This window comes from Camelina sativa, chromosome 4 (genome assembly GCF_000633955.1).
Source record: "Camelina sativa cultivar DH55 chromosome 4, Cs, whole genome shotgun sequence".
Lineage (NCBI taxonomy): Eukaryota > Viridiplantae > Streptophyta > Magnoliopsida > Brassicales > Brassicaceae > Camelina > Camelina sativa.
The window spans coordinates 4,606,075-4,623,667 of record NC_025688.1 but is presented as its reverse complement, the minus strand read 5'-3'; the positions used below and the strand labels follow the sequence as shown (position 1 = coordinate 4,623,667).

General features: G+C 33.8%; 4 protein-coding genes and 1 pseudogene across 5 annotated transcripts in view; 2 read left to right on the top strand and 3 right to left on the bottom strand.

Annotated features, from left to right (window-relative positions):
• Positions 1 to 1,731, top strand: part of LOC104779803 (trihelix transcription factor GT-4-like) — a 2,942-nt gene extending 1,211 nt beyond the window's left edge. The window contains exons 2-6 of one of the 2 annotated variants that reach the window (XM_010504186.2): positions 3 to 270; positions 556 to 594; positions 832 to 963; positions 1,048 to 1,272; positions 1,354 to 1,731. In XM_010504186.2, coding sequence (XP_010502488.1) covers positions 3 to 270; positions 556 to 594; positions 832 to 963; positions 1,048 to 1,272; positions 1,354 to 1,574 — 885 coding nt within the window. In that variant the 3' untranslated portion in view covers positions 1,575 to 1,731. The remainder of the gene's footprint in view (positions 1 to 2; positions 271 to 555; positions 595 to 831; positions 964 to 1,047; positions 1,273 to 1,353) is intronic. The other variant, XM_019244532.1, reaches the window with a different exon arrangement.
• On the bottom strand, positions 1,752 to 3,451 carry LOC104779802 (mitotic spindle checkpoint protein MAD2). Its single transcript, XM_010504185.2, has 7 exons — positions 3,244 to 3,451; positions 3,129 to 3,144; positions 2,871 to 3,001; positions 2,579 to 2,699; positions 2,395 to 2,498; positions 2,181 to 2,302; positions 1,752 to 2,081 (listed from the first exon to the last, which is right to left on the bottom strand). Exons 1-7 carry the CDS (start codon positions 3,317 to 3,319, stop codon positions 2,022 to 2,024), a joined length of 630 nt encoding a protein of 209 aa, XP_010502487.1. The 5' UTR covers positions 3,320 to 3,451; the 3' UTR covers positions 1,752 to 2,021.
• Positions 5,131 to 7,633, top strand: LOC104779800 (putative pentatricopeptide repeat-containing protein At3g25970). The gene is made up of 2 exons (XM_010504184.1): positions 5,131 to 5,201; positions 5,298 to 7,633. The coding sequence occupies exon 2, from the start codon at positions 5,310 to 5,312 to the stop codon at positions 7,428 to 7,430; it is 2,121 nt and encodes a 706-aa protein (XP_010502486.1). The 5' UTR covers positions 5,131 to 5,201; positions 5,298 to 5,309; the 3' UTR covers positions 7,431 to 7,633.
• Positions 9,941 to 10,891, bottom strand: LOC104779799 (annotated as a pseudogene).
• Positions 12,710 to 14,217, bottom strand: LOC104779798. The gene is made up of 6 exons (XM_019244534.1): positions 14,156 to 14,217; positions 13,726 to 13,851; positions 13,589 to 13,629; positions 13,243 to 13,311; positions 13,043 to 13,099; positions 12,710 to 12,942 (listed from the first exon to the last, which is right to left on the bottom strand). The coding sequence occupies exons 2-5, from the start codon at positions 13,841 to 13,843 to the stop codon at positions 13,043 to 13,045; spliced, it is 285 nt and encodes a 94-aa protein (XP_019100079.1). The 5' UTR covers positions 13,844 to 13,851; positions 14,156 to 14,217; the 3' UTR covers positions 12,710 to 12,942.

Here is a 17,593-nt window from a genome sequence, read left to right as displayed (position 1 = left end):
AGATTTCGAGCAAGATGAGGGAGCAAGGGTTTGATCGATCGCCAACTATGTGTACGGACAAGTGGAGGAACATTTTGAAAGAGTTTAAGAAAGCTAAGCATCAAGATGATAAAGCAACGAGTGGAGGAGCAGCGAAGATGTGCTACTACAAAGAGATTGAGGATATTTTCGGAGAAAGAAACAAGAAAGTGGCATTGTATAAGAGTCCTGCTACTCCTCCACCATCTTCTTCTGCTAAAGTTGATTCCTTTATGCAATTTACAGATAAAGGTACAATCTTTTTTGCTTGATTTTGTGGTTTTTTGGTTTTGCTGGAGGTTTGGATAAAATTTTGTTAATGGGTTTTGGTTTAGATTTGGATTGAGAAGAAAAAAGACTAAGTCTTTAGGTTTTAGTTTTGTTCCACTTTTAGTGCTAAACCTAGTTAAGAGGATGTTGACCATTAATGGATTAACATAAAGTTGTAGATTTGGTTGTAATTATATTGACGTTGTATACTAAATTTGGGTTTTTTTCTTTCTTTCTGAATTGATGTTTATCTTTATCTTCTTGTAGGTTTTGAAGATACTGGTATTTCATTTACATCTGTTGAAGGTACTGATTTCAGATTTCTCTAATCTTAAAGTATTCATAGGATGGTGTTGAAATCATTCTTGATTAGGTGAAGTACTTTGAGAGAAATGGTTGTATCAGTCCTATCTATTGGTAAACAATTGCACAACTTATAAAGTGAACTCATACGGAATTGTAGAATTTTTAGTGATGATGTGAAGCCGATTTTGGCTTGTGGAAGTTGTTTGGTCTTTGATATGAGTTGTTATCTGTGTGCAGCTAATGGCAGGCCAACGCTAAATCTTGAAACGCAGCTTGATCATGATGGTCTTCCTCTGGCCATTGCTTCTGCTGATCCCGTCACAGCAAATGGAGTTCCTCCTTGGAATTGGAGAGATGCCTCTGGAAACGGTAAGTAAACCAGACAAAGCTAACTTAAAGCATCTCCAATTTGCAAGAGTTTGTTTTCGTCATCAAGTTTTATGTTTGAAGCAGGTGGTGATGGTCATCCGTTTGTTGGGAGGATCATAACAGTGAAATTTGGAGAGTATACAAGAAGAGTTGGGATTGATGGTACTGCTGAAGCAATCAAGGAAGCTATCAGATCTGCGTTTAGATTAAGAACAAGACGAGCTTTCTGGCTAGAAGATGAAGAACAGGTTGTTCGCTCTCTTGACCGAGACATGCCTTTAGGGAACTATACACTCCATGTCGATGAAGGTAAATTCTCTTTCTCTGCTATTCATCGAATAGTAGTATCTCTCTGGTTAGAGGTTTCTCAAAATCCAAACTGTAATTCAGGGATAGCTGTTAGAGTGTGCCACTATGATGAATCTGATCCGTTACCAGTCCATCAAGAGGAGAAGATATTCTACACTGAAGAAGATTACAGAGATTTCTTGGCTCGACGAGGATGGACATGTCTGAGAGAGTTTGACGCGTTTCGGAACATAGACATGGTCCGAAACATTGACAATATGGATGATCTTCAACCCGGTGTCTTATATCGAGGAATGAGATGAGTGCTAAAAAGAATCTTATTTTAGTCATTGTAACATATTCTCTTTGTGCATTCCAATCTTTGTGAATCGGAGAAATTTGATTGGCCTTAGAGATCTTTCTTTGAAACAAAAACTTTGTTCTCGTTGTGAATAATAGATTTGATTGGCTTTTCAGAAATACCTTTTTGATCCAAGAACTATCAAGAACCATCAAGATTGATTTTGTTAAACAAAATGGTTCAATGCAAAGGAACAAGGACAATGAAAAAGCTGACAACTTTTGAACAAAACACAACACAGGTGTAGGATTCTCATACAATTCCAGAAAGAAGAGAAGAGAAAACGACATAGGTGTGAATAAAGGATTCACGTCACGGTGCCTTTAGAACATTGAGAACTCCCAGAGAGATAAACGCAAGCTTAACATACAAAGAGCCTTGCATATACGTGTATCCTGGCTTCTGTTAACTACTCTTCTTCATCCCATTCGTCATTCTTGTATGAGACGAGGGTGTCGACCTTGTGAATCTGCAAGAGAATGAAACCAATAAATACTCTTCAGAGATTTTGAAGTGAAACTCATCAGCAGCATAGAGACGTTTCATATATTCTTTAACTCATGTATACCTTGGTATCAAAACCGTGTAACTTAACCATCTGTGGGTTAGCAATAAGCTTGGGGTCGCTGTCGACCCAGGTGAATGGAACAGCAACATCCGTGTCCGTGTATGCCAATACATCAAACACGCCTAAACACAAACAATGAGAGACATATGCAATTAAAAGAAGAAGAAAAAAAAAAATACACCGAAATAAGTGTCAGAATGATTAAGGTACTTACAAGTTTCATCAAGACAAGGCAAGTAAGTAACGCTGGAAGCAACCTGTCTCATGATAGCTTGAATCTCCCTCATGATCTCCTTATCACTTTTCTCCCTCGGCACACTGAAGAAATATAAGTTGCATAAAAGATTAGATAACACACAAGTGAAAACAAGAACCAAAGATTAGAAAAACACACTAACCCTTTCTCAACAACTTCAGTATCAGTCTCAATACGAAAATTCCACCTCTCCAAGACTTCACCAGTGGCTTTGCTCATTATGACTAACACTACTCTTTGCAACTTCCCAGCTTCAAGCCATTCTTTTTTTACACCACAAATTAACAAACTCAGTCTCAGACTCTCTCTCTCTCTCTCTCAAACAAAACTCAATCAAAAGAACAAAAAGAATCAGATCTCAAAAAGCTAATGTCTATTGTTCTGTTCTTAAGATTGATTAGTAAAACCAACAAAAAACCAAATTAGATGAGTACCGGAGATCTGAGAAGTGAGATTAGACATGAATGATTTGACGGATTCGTCTTCAATAAGCAACATCGGAAGTCCATATTTCTTCACTTTCACGAAGCTCTCTTCTGGATAAACCGCTCGATTGTACAGAATACTATTACACCCCAAATAACAAAAAAAAAAAACAACAAAATCGAGTCAATTTCACTGGAAATTAAAAATCACAGAATCGGAGATTTATCCAGAACTGAATTTTGAAATTTCCGATTCCAAATTCTCACCTGTTCGCAGCGTAACCTGTATAGAAGAAGAAAGAAGAAGAAGAAGAAGAAGAAGAATAAGAAGAAGGATCAAATTACAACGAAATCGAAAATTGAAGAAAAAGAAGAAGCGTACAAAAGAATTCGCTGACGATGGCAGCAGATCCGTGGAGGGTGATGATGTCTTTAGCAGCCGCTGTTTTGGAAGCCATCAGGATGCGATTTTTGTTCTCTGTGAAGCAAAGTTTGAATTCGAGTGCGTCGCTTAGGTTTTTTCTTTGGGATGATTTTGAAAAGAAAGAAGAGTATTGATTGAGAGAAGATTATATAAATAAATATAAAAAAAAAAGAGAGAGAGAGAGAGAGGAAGAAAGGGGAAAGGGAATAATAATAAGAAGAGCGTAACGGCTAGTCTTCTTCTTCATCTTTGGAAGTGCGCTTACAACGGCTACTTGTTAATTAATTTAATTAATCGAATCCCACTCTATATATAAATGGTTTTTTTCTTTTTTTTTTTAACGAAATTATTTTTTTTTTTTTATTGAAAAATAGCTAAGAAAATGGCTTTAAATGTATTTTCGAATAACTTCATGTGTAATTTTCATAGATTAATATGGAATCATCGATTTTTTTTTTTTTTTGTATTGTTTTGATTTTATTGATTTTTCATGATTATTTTTGGAGAATAAAAATGAGAAATATGATTACGGAAAATAGAGACAAAAATGTTGTAGTATGATAGATGAAGCCAAAAATTTTTGGTAAAATGATGAAAAAAAATCTAGATTTGCCAAAAGACCAAATGAGTGTAAAGGACAAAAAATATATCTGATCGAAAATGTCATTTTACATATAACTCAAACTTTGAAAATTTAATACTACTATATACTAAAGTATCCTATATAAATTGATCAGTTATATTATTGATACATTGAATTAACAAATTAGGTTTTATCCCGTGGTACACCACAAGTCTATTATTTTGTTGATATATACTGTTAACGGTTGTAGGTAGAGTTTTATAGAAACTCTTGATTCGCAAGTTGAGAATATACATTTTACGATTTTTATGATTTAGGAATGAATGATCTGGCATATTCTTATTATGATTCTCAATTGATATTATTGGATTAATAGTGTACATTTAAAGCTAATAAGATCTTACCAAATATGTAATCGTTTATTAAACGCAAATTAGATATTTCCTAAGATGTATTCATCTTGAATTAGTTGTTATATTATAGGGATGTGATTACATAATTTGGGTTATCAATTTTTTTTGTCAAACTCGGCCCTAAAAATTCGGCATGCAAATTAGATCTTTCCTAAGATACAATGGACTTTAATTGACATTAATTGGATGTAAATAAGTACGTTATGGATTAAAAACCGGCCCATAATATTCGACAATCTTAAGGAGCATCCGGATAATTGAATCGGTTATAATTTTAGTTAAAAACTCGACCCGAAGTTGGCAAAAAGTGATGGCACCCTATTGTACTCCAAAAATGTAATCCGAACTCTATATGTGGATAATCTTGTTTGGTTACCAATATCCTAAGACAATTTTTAATATATATCCTTTTATAATAATTCAAATCACATTATATGCTAAAAAAATCTAAAATTTTATTAACTTTATGTATTAATTAGAATTAAAATAATTAAATATAAGATTAAATAAAAATGAAAGGAGAATTATATTTTAATCTAACATATTGATTTAAATTAGATAGATATATTTTAGAAAATTAATATTATCAAATAAAGAAATGATTGTGTTTGGTTGTAAGAATTATAGAGAATTTAGTTGAGTCTTATTTGGATACAAAAATAAAGAGAGGATGACACAAAAATGTATAACATAATTAGCCTAATTGATACCATTAACTAGAAAGTATATATTCCTCAATATATAAAACGCTTATAAAAATTTTAAATTTAGTTGACCGAATAAAAAAAATTTGGTGGTGAGTTGACCGAATAAATAATAAATGCTGTAGACAAATAATCCTATCTGGTGTTGAGAGGTTCCTTTTGAATTAGTTTCTTCCCGACTCTGCTACACTGAGCTGTTCTATATAGTAATTTAAGGTAAATCACATAAACCCTAATTATTACAGAAGCTATAATAAATCTACCGATATGCTAAGTTTATTCACATAAAAACCCCTTAAATCATTTTGACAGGGAAACAGATGAATGAAAGCGTTGTTAGCCTCTCTACTAGAGAGCTCTTTCAACTCCTTCCTAAAGCTTTCCGCCACTCATTGTTACGCCATCAAATGTGGTTACGTCTCCGATGTTTACGTCTCCAACAGAGTTTTGGGTTCCTGTATGAAATTTGGCTTCTTGGGTTATGCCCATAAGCTGTTCGATGTAATGCCTCATAGAGACTCCGTGTCTTGGAACACGATGATTTCTGGGTACACGAGCTTTGGCAGATTGGAGGATGCGTGGTGTTTGTTTAAATGTATGAGAAGATCTGAGTGTACTGTTGATGGGTATAGCTTTAGTAGACTGTTGAAAGGAATTGCTTTTGCGAAAAGGCTTGATCTTGGAGAGCAAGTGCATTCTTTGATTGTAAAGGGAGGTGGTTATGAGTGTAATGTGTTTGTTGGAAGTGCGCTTGTTGATATGTACGCGAAATGTGAAAGAGTTGAAGATGCTTTTGAGGCTTTTATGGAGATTTCTGAGCCTAACTCTGTTTCTTGGAATGCTCTGATTGCTGGGTTTGTGCAGGTTCGAGATATCGAGACTGCTTTTTGGTTGTTGGGTTCTATGGAGATGAAAGCTGCTATGACTATGGACGATGGTACTTTTGCTCCACTTCTTACTTTGCTTGATGATCCTATGTTTTATAACTTGTTAAAGCAAGTTCATGCTAAGGTTTTGAAACTTGGGCTTGAACACGAGATTACTATATGCAATGCGATGATCAGCTCTTATGCAGATTGTGGTTCAGTATCAGACGCGAAGAGAGTTTTTGATGGCTTGGGTGGCATAAAAGACTTGATTTCTTGGAATTCGATGCTCACAGGTTTCTCTAAACATGAGCTAAAGGAATCTGCTTTTGAACTGTTTATTGAAATGCAAAGAACTTTGATAGAAGCTGACATTTATACTTACACGGGCATATTAAGTGCTTGCTCTGGAGAAGAACATCAGATTTTCGGAAAGTCCTTGCATGGTTTGGTGATAAAGAAGGGACTGGAACAAGTAACATCTGTCTCAAATGCATTGGTCTCTATGTATATTCAGCTTCCTACAGGCGCCATGAAAGATGCTCTGTCTCTGTTTGAATCCTTGAAATCTAAGGATCTTGTCTCTTGGAATTCAATTATGACAGGGTTCTCCCAAAAGGGTCTCAGTGAGGATGCGGTGAAGTTCTTTAGCTACTTAAGGTCTTCAAAGATAGAAGTGGACGATTACGCTTTCTCTGCTGTTCTTAGATCATGCTCAGACCTTGCAACACTCCAATTAGGTCAGCAGATTCACGCACTCGCCACTAAATCAAGCTTCGAGTTGAACGAGTTTGTAACCAGTTCTCTGATCTTGATGTACTCGAAATGTGGAGTAATCAAGAACGCGCGAAAGTGCTTCGACCAGGTTTCCTCCAAAGACAGTACAATAGCTTGGAACACAATGGTGCTAGGATACGCTCAACACGGTTCAGGTCAAGTCTCTCTTGAACTCTTCTCCCAAATGTGTAACCAAAACGTGAAACTAGACCATGTAACCTTCACAGCAGTTCTAACAGCTTGTAGCCACTCCGGTTTAATACAAGAGGGACTCGAGCTGCTCAACTCGATGGAAACGCATTACAGAATCCAACCTCGAATGGAACATTACGCAGCTGCGGTTGATCTCTTAGGCAGAGCAGGGCTCGTGAACAAAGCGAAAGAGTTAATCGAATCAATGCCATTGAACCCTGATCCAATGGTGTTGAAAACTTTCCTAGGAGCTTGCAGGGCTTGTGGGGAGATAGAAATGGCTACTCAAGTGGCTAAACATTTGCTAGAGATCGAACCAGAAGATCATTTTACATATGTTTCGTTGTCTCATATGTATAGTGATCTCAAGAAATGGGAAGAGAAAGCGAATGTGAAGAAGATGATGAAGGAGAGAGGTGTTAAGAAAGTTCCAGGTTGGAGCTGGATTGAGATTAGAAATCAAGTTTATGCCTTCAATGCCGAAGACCGATCAAATCCTCTGTGTCAAGAGATTTATTTAATGATTGAAGATATGGCTCAGGAAATGCAGTGGCTTGATTCTAATAATTGGTTTGATCAAGCATCACTTCTTGGTATAATTCACCTTTAGTTGAATAGTTAATAGCATTAAGTCACCTTTTATGAGTGAATATGCTATAATTTATATCCTATTTACTCCCAGCATTTTGCATCGCAATTGTTAGGGCCTGAATTTTACTCTCTAGGGGGTTGTGTGTGCATTCACCTTCTGCTTGTCCAGGGCCAGCATAGAACCCTTCACCATCACGGAAAATACAACATGCTTTTGCCTTAGTTGTGTGATTCATGAATGTTCCATCGTCGTTGCATTTTATCAACCCATGATCGATCTGGTCAAATCCAGTGTGAGCTATAGCCTTCGTAATTGAAAATAGTTTCTAGACATAACTGAAAATAACTCTTTAATTAAGGTCCAGCTGTTACTTTTATTGTAGAGATTTTGACTTTAAAATTTAATTTTAGATGTAGAAAATTTGGTTGTAGATGCTTTTGACTGTACAACCATTTTTTAGTCAATCAGACTTTTTTAATCAGACTTTTTGACTTTTATTTTTTTTTAAGTTTTGGAAGTCACTTTTTTTTTCTTGTTTTCTCCTTTTTTTTTTAAGTCTCAAAACTCATGCTTTAAAACTAAAACAATTTTTAAAGTATTTTTTTTTCTTCCTTTTATATTTAAAAGCTCTCCAAAAGTATATATAAATATTATATATATTTTATTTTTATAAATTAATTATTCTCATTTTTTTCTCTTTGTTTTAAGATCCATTTCAATAATAATTTTTATTTTTTTCATCATTATCATTAATAATGGTGTAAAAGATTATGAAATTCATTATTAGAAAAAAGGAATAATTCAAAACAATGCATTAATAAGTGTTTAATGGATTTTTGACTGCTAGTATAACTACTCAATTAAGAAAAACATTCAAGACATTTGTAATTTTAGATATTGAGATATTTGTAATTTTATTTTCTTTATCTATTTAAAAATTATTATTTTCATTTGAAATTTAATTAATCAAAATTCTTTTATTTTGGAATTTAATCAATCAAAATTAGTTGTTGTGAAAGTAAACATTTGTTAATATGTATAATAGTTTGTAGTTAGTATAAAATGATTTAAATTTTATTCACCAAATTGAAATTAGTTAGTTTTGTCTATGAGTATGATGGAGCGGGTTAGTGTTGGTTTTTTTAACTCTTTTCATATAAAATTAAGTTTTAAAATATTTTGTTTGTGTTTTTAGACCAACCCGCAAAAATATATAAGTGTACTAATATTAACCTAATTCCCATCACATAATTATGATTATTTTTAATCTAGGTTTGGACTCGTGGATAAAAAAAAATAGTTAGTTTTGTATCTGAGTATGATGGAGCGGGTTAGTGTTGGTTTTTAACTCCTTTCATATAAAATTAAGTTTTAAAATATTTTGTTTGTGTTTTTAGACCAACCCGCAAAAATATATAAGTGTACTAATATTAACCTAATTCCCATCACATTCTTATGATTATTTTTAGTTTAGGTTTGGACCCGTGGATAAATAAATTTTTCATAAATTATTGTTGATTTTTTAGTATTGTGCATATGTTAAATTGTTAATATCAGTATTTAAACAGATTCAGTTTTATTATCACAAATTTAATAATATTATTGATATTACTCATATGACTAAATTTGATGTATTCATTAATTAAATTGTGCAACAGGATATATATCTATATATATATATATTTGTATTTGACATCATAACTCTATAAATGACACATCTTTTTTTGTCAAAAAACATGTATCATTTTGTGGAGGTTAAAACAAAATATATATATATATATATATATATATAATATAATAAAATCATACATTGTTAGTTTATTTTTATATTTTTTCTACCCATTTTGACATCAATTGCTCTATCCATTTTAACATAGAAAACATTAAACAATTTATGTATAATGAAAAACATGTATAATGTCAAACCAATTATGGAAAATCGAAATTGAATAAAGTAAGATACTATAGAATCTTTTTTCATTAAAACATTTTAAAACTTGTAATTAAAAAGGAAAATAGAAATTGATGTTGTTCAGATATTTAGGAAAATATATATTTCCATACTCGATTTTCCTAATTTGATTTTAAATTTTTTTTTTTATTAAATGTTTTAATTACAATGGTATTGTCTGTAAATAAGTCTGAACTCCAAACCTTCTTATTAAAAATGCTGTGAAAATAAGAATATAAATTATAAGATGTTTTTGTCAACGTATTTTTATTTTCTGAGTCAACTCCCATTTAATAATTACCAAATGAGCAAGTCATCGACCAGTATAATCCCATGTGGCGTGAACATTTCTAAATTGTATTCACTTATCCCATGAGTTAGGCAACTTTTTGGCCTAATCACAAATTTAAAGGATGTTTTACTTTTAAAATGGAATATAAAAAATGTTAAATAAAGGTTAAAACATTCAAGGGTTGACAAGTATAATTTATTGATTTTACATAAGATTCTCACGTTTGCAGTGTGATTCAAAAAACTTTACAACACAAATAACAGTAAGATTTAGATCCACATAAAATACAATATTGTTAATAGAACATTACACAATATACAATCAAATAAATTTGTATGAACATTACTTAATCTAGATTTCTATTCAATCAAACAATTATCACCTTTTCTTTCGAAAAAAGAAAAATATTAATCATTTCATTTAGATTTCTTGTTAGAGTTGTTCTTCTCTCTAAACCAATCAACCCAATTACGTAAAACCCACAAAACACTAAACAAAATCGCAACCCCAATCACAACAAGCCACGACAACCAAGCCCACCGTGGTATAGCTCCCTCGGACGCACCACTGCCGTAAAACGCCGCCATATCGTACAAAGCCACCAGACCAGCTAGTCCACGACCAAGAGTGTAAAACAAGTAAAAGGGCGGAGGCAAAAGCTCCCTCACTCTCCTCGCCATAACGACGTCGTGTTTCCTATACCCGGTGATCGTCCAAACGTTCTGACATGCGCTCGTCACCTCCGCGAGGACCAAGAGCAGGAGAAGCGCGTGAGCTCCATGACCGACGGCGAACCGACACGTGGCGAAGACGTAGAGCGTCGCCATGTGGTGGAGGATGAAGATGAAATCGTTAGGGAGGAAGATTAGGTAGTGGAAGAGATCAACGGTGAAATAAGCCATGCTGAAGTCGAGCACGGTTGATTACACGACGGTGTTGGGGGAAGCGAATGAGTGAACGGCGGCGCGTGGGGTTGTTAAAAGCGCGTGAGAAGCCATTACGACGGCGGGAGTGCCGTGGAAGAGTGACATAAAGCAGCTAGCTCCTAAATGTGATGATGATTTCCATGACCGGAAAATTATGAAATAGCCGATGAGGTATACGACGAGGAAGAGGAGGAGAAAGGACGGAAGTGTTGCCGGAGAAGAAGAATGGTCAAACGACGACGTTGCCATGGTTCTGTTTTTTTGAAACTGTTTGGGACGGTTTTTAAATTGAGAGAATTAAATGATCTGGTTTGTGAGGTGTATGGAATGTTTTTGTAGCATTGACCAATTTTTGGACTATGATTTTATTTTGGTAGTTTTTAAATAAAATGGTTAGTAATCAATAATTATTAATACATTAATGATATATTAAGTTGGATACCAAGCAGGTCACTTAAATATCACATTAGTTGACCTGATTATCTCTTCAAATATATTTATTATCTACTAATTAACCATAATTTTGTCTAAATCTTAATCGGTTAGAATAATTAATTAAGGAAAACATATACATCAAAATTAAATAAGGAAAACATTTAAATACATAATAAATCAAATCTAAATTTCTATTTTTTAAAAATATTTTAGAAAAAACGAAAAAAGAAACAAGAAAAGAAAATTACAGTTAATATTTGTGCATATTTTTTATCACAAATTTAGAAGAAAATAAATAAATCCAGTTTAATTTTGAAAGAAAAATAAAAAAAATAATTTAAAATAGTAAAGCATTCATTATAGCCTTAATAATATAAAGTTAATTAATATTCAAATTTATTTTAATTGATTTAAGTACTCTCTAAAACACAAGATAGGCAAAAAATATCATTAATAAGATCTTATGTAACTAATATAATTTGTAATCATAAATAAAAATAATATATATTTATGAAAATAAACTATTTCATGGATTACATTTGTTTTTTAAGGAAAATTATAAAAAAAAATCATTTAAAAAATAAAAAAAGAAGCAAAGAAATTTCAATTTATATTTGTATTTCTAAATAATTATTACCCTAAAATAAGTATTTAAAATTCTAAAATTCAATAATTACAATTGGTTGACTATATTGTATTACTAAATATTTATGCAAAATTGAATATTAATAAATAGCTTTTTAATTTATTTATTATGAACAAATCTTCTATTGTAGACGGAAATAAATTATATGTCAAAAAATGTGAGAAAAACATAAAATTTAGTTATGTTTTTATCCAAAATTTTTGGACGATAAAAATTGTCTAATAGTTAATTATTTAAAAGAGAACAGTTATGGTAAATAAATTTACGGTAGGGACGAGATGAAACAGGACAGGACAATAGGTTATATATGTGCAATAGTCCAAACTAAAACAAAATTAAAATATGATATTTGAATTTAACACCTTTAATCATACCGCTATCATTTAAGAAAACTGCAAAATAATCATTATATATATGTTACCGTGCAAAGGATTAACGATATCTAAACAACGTATTTATCTAAATATGTTTTAACATTTACCTAAATATACTGTTTAACACTATTTAAAATTTCTAAATTATAAAAACACACATAAACCAAAAACTGTAGAAATCTTCTATGCATTCGAAATATAAATATTAATTAAACATGTGTCATCCCGTGGTATCATCTAGTTAAGGATTAAGATTAAGTTTGACGCGTATGCGTACAAGTAGTAGTGTGCGTGCTTACAAGTTATGCTCTGGAGGCTTCTTTGGATACTCGTTTCGTACTATACAAGATGTGTAAAACACGGAGTTGTAGAGCAAATACTCTTTGATGTCTGAAGACTAAAACAACGAACAAACAGAAAAGGAGGGAAATATTGTAGCTAGTAAAGTCTAATAAAGCCCACGTAGATACGTTTGTTCAGACTGTTTCAAGTGCGGTAGTACAGCTCTCAGTGCGGAAGGTAGAACATGCTTCAGGAAATTGGATCCGAGACATGTTTTATTTTATGTAATAAGGGCTATACTACCGCACTTGAAACTGCCTAAACAACCATATCCACGTGGACTTTACTAGATGATTTTAACAGCTAATGATGATGATGATGACATTGAATGTTTGCCTTGGTAACATAATTGCAAGAAACTACACATAACTACATAAGGTTCTAATGATCACAATGGATATGAAAGTTGATAGATAATATTGATGTAAGAAACAAAACTGGTATGCTCTGTGAAATCTGAATTCACATGTTGGAGAGATGATTATAACCTCAACCTTCTGTGAATCTATGACTACAATTGGGGCAAGTGTAGTATGTTGTCTGTCCTTCATCAGCTGATCTCGTCTGCAAAAACCAGAAATATCCCATGAACACAATTGTTTAATACTGAAACAAAGAAGACAAGAACTTGAAACAAATAATGGAAAGCTTGAGGATTATATACCTATCTGGTTGTGTATACAAGCTCTGGGTGCTGGCATTTCTCGCACGCCTTTTTGATCTGCAAAGAGACGAATCATCCATCAACATCATAAGCCATGGATTGAGAATAAAAAGTGTGAAAGAGCATAAGAGAGATATTAAACCAAACAGACGAGAGATATCTTATTACACCAAGCATAAGAGAGATATCTTATTACAAACCTTTGGCAGCTCTGCGTCTTCCTGCGCCTTTTCACCAAACAGAGATATTCCTAATTCTCTTCTGATATCCTGTAATAAGCAAAGAGCATAAGTTGTATACTTTCATGATGCAATGTTCTTGCAAGAATAACAAAACAGTCTCTAATGTTCATGCCTGAAACTAACTACATAGCAGAAAATGATTTTTTCTCTTTGTGTGTGTTCGTAGCCTAATAAAATTGGTCTAACACAAATCAAGAGCATAGAGATCATCACAACTCTGTGAAACAGAAACCAAATTTACACAACACAGCTTATGAATAACATACAAATTCAGTCAAAATATATGATGCAGCAAAAAACATACCTCAGCAGAAACTGTGTAAGCTATGTTCTTGTCAATGATATCTGAAAAGGCACAAATAACGAAATTAACCAACCAAGAAACAAGAAAACAAAAATTGATTCGATTTTGAGGATATAAAGAGAGAACTTCATGGATACCTTTAGCATTTCTCATTGTTTTGCAAAGTGGACATTCTGCAGACTTGGTTGATTTCAAGATCAGCATCGTCCCACACAAACCACAGAACAAGAAACCACTTTCTCGAGATTTCTTCATTACAGAACCTTTTTTTTAACACAAAGACACCCAAAAAAAAAAATTGCTAAAACGAATAAGTAAAGTAATCATCTTTAAGCTTGATATCTCCATCAATGTCATCTAAGGCTTAAATAAATGTTCTGAAACATCAAATTACAACCAAGAACTCCATGAAGCTCATACCCAGAATCTAAAAATCAAGACTTTAAATCCACTGAAGTTCAAAATTCGAACTAACCAAGCAACTCATACGTCTACTTAAACCATCAAAATAAAATGATAGTGATGCCAAAGATATGCATCAACAGAATTGGAGAATCATCAGAGTACCTGTGGATTACAATCGTGAATGCTTTTCGCAGAGAGCGTTTCAAGAGACAAATAATCTAGGGTTTAATGGGAGACGCAGAGCTTTTATAATGGGCTTGAAAAGAAGGCCCATTTAAAACCGTTATTGAGGCTTTTATAAATAAAAACTAAAGCCCACACAGAGAGACTTTGACCAGATTTTTGTGGAAACACATCCTATTTCCCCCATAACTATGACATCGTACCACGTCTACGCGGAACTTAAATCTCGTCCTGCGTATTCCCCTATAAACTTTTGTAAATCTAATTCCCCGCGAGATGATAGTTCTCATGCCATTTCTCCCCTAATTTGGGTTTCGAAGGTTTACGAACTTAACCAGGTAGAAACCCCCTAAACCTGGTTTGAAACAAATTTAAAACTCGAGTTAAAAAAACAACCCGACCCGATTGATGTTCTTCGTCTTAAAACGAAAATCCCCAAATATTGAAAGTATAAACCCTAAAAAATTAAATTATCTCAAATTAAGTTCTGGGAATCATGAGCAATGTCTCTGGATCTTCGAGTTGTTGTTGGTGTGCCTAAGAGATGTTGGTGTGGAGAAGTGATCGTGGCCAAAAATTCGAAATCAGAGACAAATCCTTGTCGTCGATACTTCCGTTGTGGGTATGCAGCTGCGAAGAAGGTACATATGTGACTATACACCTTTGTGATATGTTGAATTTGTTCTCATTGTTGTGATGGCTGCTTGATAGCTTATGAATGATGACCACTGCTTCAAGTGGGTCGATGAGGCACTGTTGGATGAGGTAGAGTCTCTGACTCTTCTCACTGCAAAACTACAAATGGAAATGGAGATTGAGAGGAAGATGAAAATGGAGCTTGAGAAATAGCTATTTGAGAGGGTTGAAGATGCAAAATCAGAATTGAGATCAAGGATGAAGACGATGATAGTTGTAATAGTTATTGGCTGTATGATCATGTTTGGTCTATTTAAGATAGCAGGATGAGCTAGTGTAACATCAATAAAGTTGTATGATCTTGTTTGCTTGGGTGTATGATTTGTGTTTGGTTGTATGACCAAATTATGTTCTTGTAATGGATGTTGTTGTCAATGGTTATTGTTACAAAATACTGATATTATGGTTCTAAGACACTTACATAGGTTCATCAATAACAAAAAAACATCAATAAGGTTCCAAAAGACCAAAAGACATCAATAAGGTTCCAAAAAGACATCATTANGATTTCAAGATCAGCATCGTCCCACACAAACCACAGAACAAGAAACCACTTTCTCGAGATTTCTTCATTACAGAACCTTTTTTTTAACACAAAGACACCCAAAAAAAAAAATTGCTAAAACGAATAAGTAAAGTAATCATCTTTAAGCTTGATATCTCCATCAATGTCATCTAAGGCTTAAATAAATGTTCTGAAACATCAAATTACAACCAAGAACTCCATGAAGCTCATACCCAGAATCTAAAAATCAAGACTTTAAATCCACTGAAGTTCAAAATTCGAACTAACCAAGCAACTCATACGTCTACTTAAACCATCAAAATAAAATGATAGTGATGCCAAAGATATGCATCAACAGAATTGGAGAATCATCAGAGTACCTGTGGATTACAATCGTGAATGCTTTTCGCAGAGAGCGTTTCAAGAGACAAATAATCTAGGGTTTAATGGGAGACGCAGAGCTTTTATAATGGGCTTGAAAAGAAGGCCCATTTAAAACCGTTATTGAGGCTTTTATAAATAAAAACTAAAGCCCACACAGAGAGACTTTGACCAGATTTTTGTGGAAACACATCCTATTTCCCCCATAACTATGACATCGTACCACGTCTACGCGGAACTTAAATCTCGTCCTGCGTATTCCCCTATAAACTTTTGTAAATCTAATTCCCCGCGAGATGATAGTTCTCATGCCATTTCTCCCCTAATTTGGGTTTCGAAGGTTTACGAACTTAACCAGGTAGAAACCCCCTAAACCTGGTTTGAAACAAATTTAAAACTCGAGTTAAAAAAACAACCCGACCCGATTGATGTTCTTCGTCTTAAAACGAAAATCCCCAAATATTGAAAGTATAAACCCTAAAAAATTAAATTATCTCAAATTAAGTTCTGGGAATCATGAGCAATGTCTCTGGATCTTCGAGTTGTTGTTGGTGTGCCTAAGAGATGTTGGTGTGGAGAAGTGATCGTGGCCAAAAATTCGAAATCAGAGACAAATCCTTGTCGTCGATACTTCCGTTGTGGGTATGCAGCTGCGAAGAAGGTACATATGTGACTATACACCTTTGTGATATGTTGAATTTGTTCTCATTGTTGTGATGGCTGCTTGATAGCTTATGAATGATGACCACTGCTTCAAGTGGGTCGATGAGGCACTGTTGGATGAGGTAGAGTCTCTGACTCTTCTCACTGCAAAACTACAAATGGAAATGGAGATTGAGAGGAAGATGAAAATGGAGCTTGAGAAATAGCTATTTGAGAGGGTTGAAGATGCAAAATCAGAATTGAGATCAAGGATGAAGACGATGATAGTTGTAATAGTTATTGGCTGTATGATCATGTTTGGTCTATTTAAGATAGCAGGATGAGCTAGTGTAACATCAATAAAGTTGTATGATCTTGTTTGCTTGGGTGTATGATTTGTGTTTGGTTGTATGACCAAATTATGTTCTTGTAATGGATGTTGTTGTCAATGGTTATTGTTACAAAATACTGATATTATGGTTCTAAGACACTTACATAGGTTCATCAATAACAAAAAAACATCAATAAGGTTCCAAAAGACCAAAAGACATCAATAAGGTTCCAAAAAGACATCATTAAGAGTTAATCACAATAAGACCATACATACAAAAATAGACCAGTCCTCCTTGTGATTCTCTTTCATACCATTATGCTAATTATCCTTCTTCTCCTACTCGTACTTCTCCTTGACGACACCATTAGTTCTCTTGAGTCAATGTCCCTTGAGAAGGTTCACCTTGAGTAGCCTACATTTAAAACCAATTATCAGACTCATCCGAGCCAACACAAATCAAACCATATGATAATGCATAACCAAAACACAAATCTAACCTGTGTTGCATTTTTCTTCTGATGGAACCTACGGTTATGGTCAGCTGCACCACAAATCCCACAGTGCATGATCCTTTTCTTCTCTTTTGGTTTCTTCTTGGTAGGCGACTCATTAACCCCCCTTCTTCCTCTTCTTGTCTGCCTTAGTAGATTCTCCCTCTTTGGGAGGTGGTGCATGCACATCATCACCGCCAATAGAGGGCCAAAAGCGTGGACCTCTTAGTGGAATCAATATGTCGGTGTAATTCTGCTGCCATTTAAAGGTTCTGAACCATTGGCACACATAATCTTCAGGTTCCAGTGTCTTCTTAATTATAACTCCATATGCATGTTCACATGGGATTCCCACAGATTTTATACTT

Excerpts from the sequence above, each read along its gene's own strand:
- LOC104779802 (XM_010504185.2), bottom strand. The coding sequence starts at position 3,319 with ATGGCTTCCAAAACAGCGGCTGCTAAAGACATCATCACCCTCCACGGA. Across the intron at positions 2,303-2,394 it reads GCCTTGTCTTGATGAAACTT|GCGTGTTTGATGTATTGGCA; the intron begins GTAAGTACCTTA and ends GTTTGTGTTTAG. Across the intron at positions 2,082-2,180 it reads TACACGGTTTTGATACCAAG|ATTCACAAGGTCGACACCCT; the intron begins GTATACATGAGT and ends ATTCTCTTGCAG.
- LOC104779800 (XM_010504184.1), top strand. The coding sequence starts at position 5,310 with ATGAAAGCGTTGTTAGCCTCTCTACTAGAGAGCTCTTTCAACTCCTTC.
- LOC104779798 (XM_019244534.1), bottom strand. The coding sequence starts at position 13,843 with ATGAAGAAATCTCGAGAAAGTGGTTTCTTGTTCTGTGGTTTGTGTGGG. Across the intron at positions 13,630-13,725 it reads AACAATGAGAAATGCTAAAG|ATATCATTGACAAGAACATA; the intron begins GTATCCATGAAG and ends GTGCCTTTTCAG. Across the intron at positions 13,100-13,242 it reads AAGACGCAGAGCTGCCAAAG|ATCAAAAAGGCGTGCGAGAA; the intron begins GTTTGTAATAAG and ends GTCTCTTTGCAG.